The 3,418-nt window shown below is 30.2% G+C and overlaps 1 protein-coding gene across 1 annotated transcript; it reads left to right on the plus strand.

The window, feature by feature from the left end:
* Positions 1–303: 303 nt before the first annotated feature.
* On the plus strand, positions 304–2,490 carry LOC114927228 (protein DETOXIFICATION 16-like). The gene is made up of 7 exons (XM_029296868.1): positions 304–555; positions 796–1,340; positions 1,455–1,541; positions 1,639–1,695; positions 1,803–2,160; positions 2,229–2,315; positions 2,404–2,490. Exons 1-7 carry the CDS (start codon positions 304–306, stop codon positions 2,488–2,490), a joined length of 1,473 nt encoding a protein of 490 aa, XP_029152701.1.
* The last annotated feature ends 928 nt before the right edge of the window (positions 2,491–3,418 follow it).

Consider the following 3,418-nt stretch of genomic DNA (forward strand, 5'->3'; position numbering starts at 1 on the left):
ATATTTATATTTACTAAATTAAATTAAAAATAACTTTCAATAAATATAACTAACAACAATTACGTTTAATAAAATAGTTTTTAAAATTTAAAAATATTATAATAAATATAAATACAAGTAATAAATTTAAAAATTAGTTAACATGAAGTTATTTTAGGTACTTTCAAAAGTATTCGAATCTTTTAAAAGCTGCCAGTATAATCACATAATCTTTTTTATTTATCAAATATAAAATGAGGAGCTTGAGCTTTTAAAAAACACAAGCACTTCTTCAAAAAATTTTACCAAACCAAGCCTTAGTCCATGGAGGAAGAACACGAGAATAATACCCGTGTCCCTGTTGAATCTCAAGTGTCCGGTCAAAATAAGTTAAGGACAGTGATTAAAGAAGTAAAAAAGCAAATATATTTGGCAGGACCTTTAATTATAGTGCATTTTCTTAATTTTGCTATTGAACTTATTTCAATAATGTTCGTTGGTCACGTAAGCGTGTTGACTCTCTCCGGCGTTTCCATGGCCACTTCCTTTACTTCTGTCACTGGCATTGGTTTAGTGGTTAGTTCTTTTTACATTAATCTCTTTAACAATTTTTTTACAGTTTTACCAATCAATTTTTTTTTCGTTTATAATTTGGATTTGATAAATAATTTGTTAAAAAATATTTCAACACCAATCAAACCTGGTTACACCCCTTCATGGCATGGAAACCGAAGCGATTAATTTATTGCCAACGATTCCTATTGAATCGACTAACTTTGTGTTCAACTACTCTTTGTTGGTTTCATATAATGACAGATGGGAATTGCAAGTGCATTGGAAACTTTGTGTGGCCAATCATATGGAGCCGGACAACATCACATGTTAGGCATACACGCTCAGAGAGCCATGCTTGTTCTTACCATTATTTGTGTACCCATCTCTATTGTTTGGGCAAACACAAAATCCATATTGATTTTATTTGGCCAAGATCATGAAATCTCCACAGAAGCAGGAAGATATGCTCAATTAATCATTCCGTACCTTTTTGCTTCTAGTGTTCTTCAATGTCAAACTAGATTTCTACAGACACAGAACATTGGAGTTCCAATGATGCTCAGCTCTGGAGTAGCTACTGCACTGCATGCTGCTTTGTGTTGGGCGTTAGTGTTCAAAGCTGGCTTAGGGAGTACTGGAGCTGCCTTATCAAATTGTATATCGTATTGGGTGAATGTGTTGATACTTGCGTTGTACATAAAGTTTTCTCCAAGATGTTCGGAAACTTGGACCGGGTTTTCATTAGAGGCATTCCATAACATTCCTTCTTTTTTGAAACTTGCTATTCTTTCTTCTGTTATGGTTTGGTAAATTTCTACTAACCGTTGCTTTCCTCACAGTTACATTGTTCGAGATCTTCAACTAATGAGTCGAGATCCTCTACTAATGAGTTTTTGTATGGTTTTCGTTGTGCTGAACAGCTTGGAACTGTGGTCGTTTGAATTGATGGTTCTCCTATCTGGTCGTCTTCCAAATCCAAAGTTGCAAACATCAGTGCTTTCTATTTGGTTAGTTCTCACAATTCTTAACTATCAGCACTTTACATGTTACTGTGGATATTATTATTTGCAACGATCTAATAATAATTAATGTTGGAAATTTCAGTGTGAATACAGCATCAACTATTTGGATGATTCCGTTGGGATTAAGTGGAGCTATAAGGTAACTTAATTACTACTGCGTGCTTATGAACATTTAGAATTCTGTGACAACAAATGTTGAAATGAAGTAAACAATTGCAATTACATAATTGTTTGTTTGCGTTGCAGCACTCGTGTATCTAACGAGCTTGGAGCTGGTAATCCTTGGTCTGCACGTTTGGCCGTGCGTGTAGTGTTAGTAGCAACCATTATTGAGGGTATTTTGGTTGCTACACTGATGATAATGTTACGCAATGTTTGGGGCCATGTTTACAGTAATGACGTACAAGTGGTTAGACACGTGAGACTCATGCTGCCAATTCTTGCAGCATCCAATTTCTTGGACGGGCTGCAGGGTGTTTTCTCAGGAATTGTTAGAGGATGTCGACGGCAAAAAATGGGTGCTTTTATTAACTTAGGGTCATATTACGTAGTTGGAGTTCCGTCCGCTATTGTATTAGCTTTTGTTTTACATCTTGAAACAAAGGTATGGAAATACTAAACTGAAATCTATTATTATTTGTGGAGTGTCTTAATTATTTAGGTATTGTGCAGGGACTCTGGCTTGGAATCATATGTGCCATTATTGTTCAAGTACTTAGTCTCATGATCATAATTCTTAGCATTGATTGGGAGAAGGAGGTGTTAACTTTTTTTTTCTTTTTGCTTTTTTCTTTGAATTTTTAGTTTTGCTTATTAGTAACTGATATGGTTATATTTGTTTTTTTAGGCAAGCATAACTATGGAAAGAATTAATAATTCAGGAGAGATAAGTATGGAAAGAGTTAATAATTCAGTAACATCAAATGTAATCTAGCTGAATTAAATCTTAATTGATTCAATCTAAATAGAATTATTTTAGAATATATATGTAAGTCAATTTATTTTAGAATATTTGTATAATGTTAGTTTTTATTTAATTTATTTATGTGATTTGTTTTTTAATTTTAAAATTTAAAATTAATTTTATAATCTTCATCTTATTGATAGCTATGCTATAGAAAGTTTAGCACCGTTTTTTTAATAACAAATTTTTCAGCAACTTTTATATTATTAGGTGTTTTCTATGGTGGTCAAAATTTATCGGTGGCCAAGGTGGCTAATATTGTTAGATCAATAAGGAATAGACATTTGATGGGGATAATGTTTGTTGACTCTGGTTATATCGTTCTGAATGAGTGGCAATTGAGTAAAGTCCGTTAGGAATACAGGCAACGTAAGCATATGGAGAGGGTTTCTTACCTGGATTTGTCTTCTATATTTTGAATTTTATTTTAAAAAATAAAGTATAATTTTTTATTATTTATTTTATAAATAGAATTAAAAAAATATAAAAAAATATTCAATAATAAAAAATTACATTTTATTCTCTAAAATAAAAATTCAAAATTTTAAAAATTTAAATTTTTCTTACTTAAAATCTCATCTTTCTGTTTTATCTTTAGGGAAATCGTTTTTTTTTTAAATAAATAAAAAAATAAGTATAAATCGCATTCGATCATTTTAATTTAGAATTTTTTATTTAAATAAATAAAATAAATATAATATTTATATATATAGATATGTTTATAAAAATAATATTTTTATTATTTATTTTGTTTGCGTAAAAAATGAGATATTTATTAATATATTTTAACCTATAAATTATAAAAATCTTTACATGTATTTCATTTACTCACGATTATGCTTTCTATCAATTTAAATTTATTTTTCATTCTAATTATTCGGCTAAAATTATTAGAATA

Source organism: Arachis hypogaea, unplaced genomic scaffold (assembly GCF_003086295.3).
Source record: "Arachis hypogaea cultivar Tifrunner unplaced genomic scaffold, arahy.Tifrunner.gnm2.J5K5 arahy.Tifrunner.gnm2.scaffold_66, whole genome shotgun sequence".
In the NCBI taxonomy this organism is placed as follows: domain Eukaryota; kingdom Viridiplantae; phylum Streptophyta; class Magnoliopsida; order Fabales; family Fabaceae; genus Arachis; species Arachis hypogaea.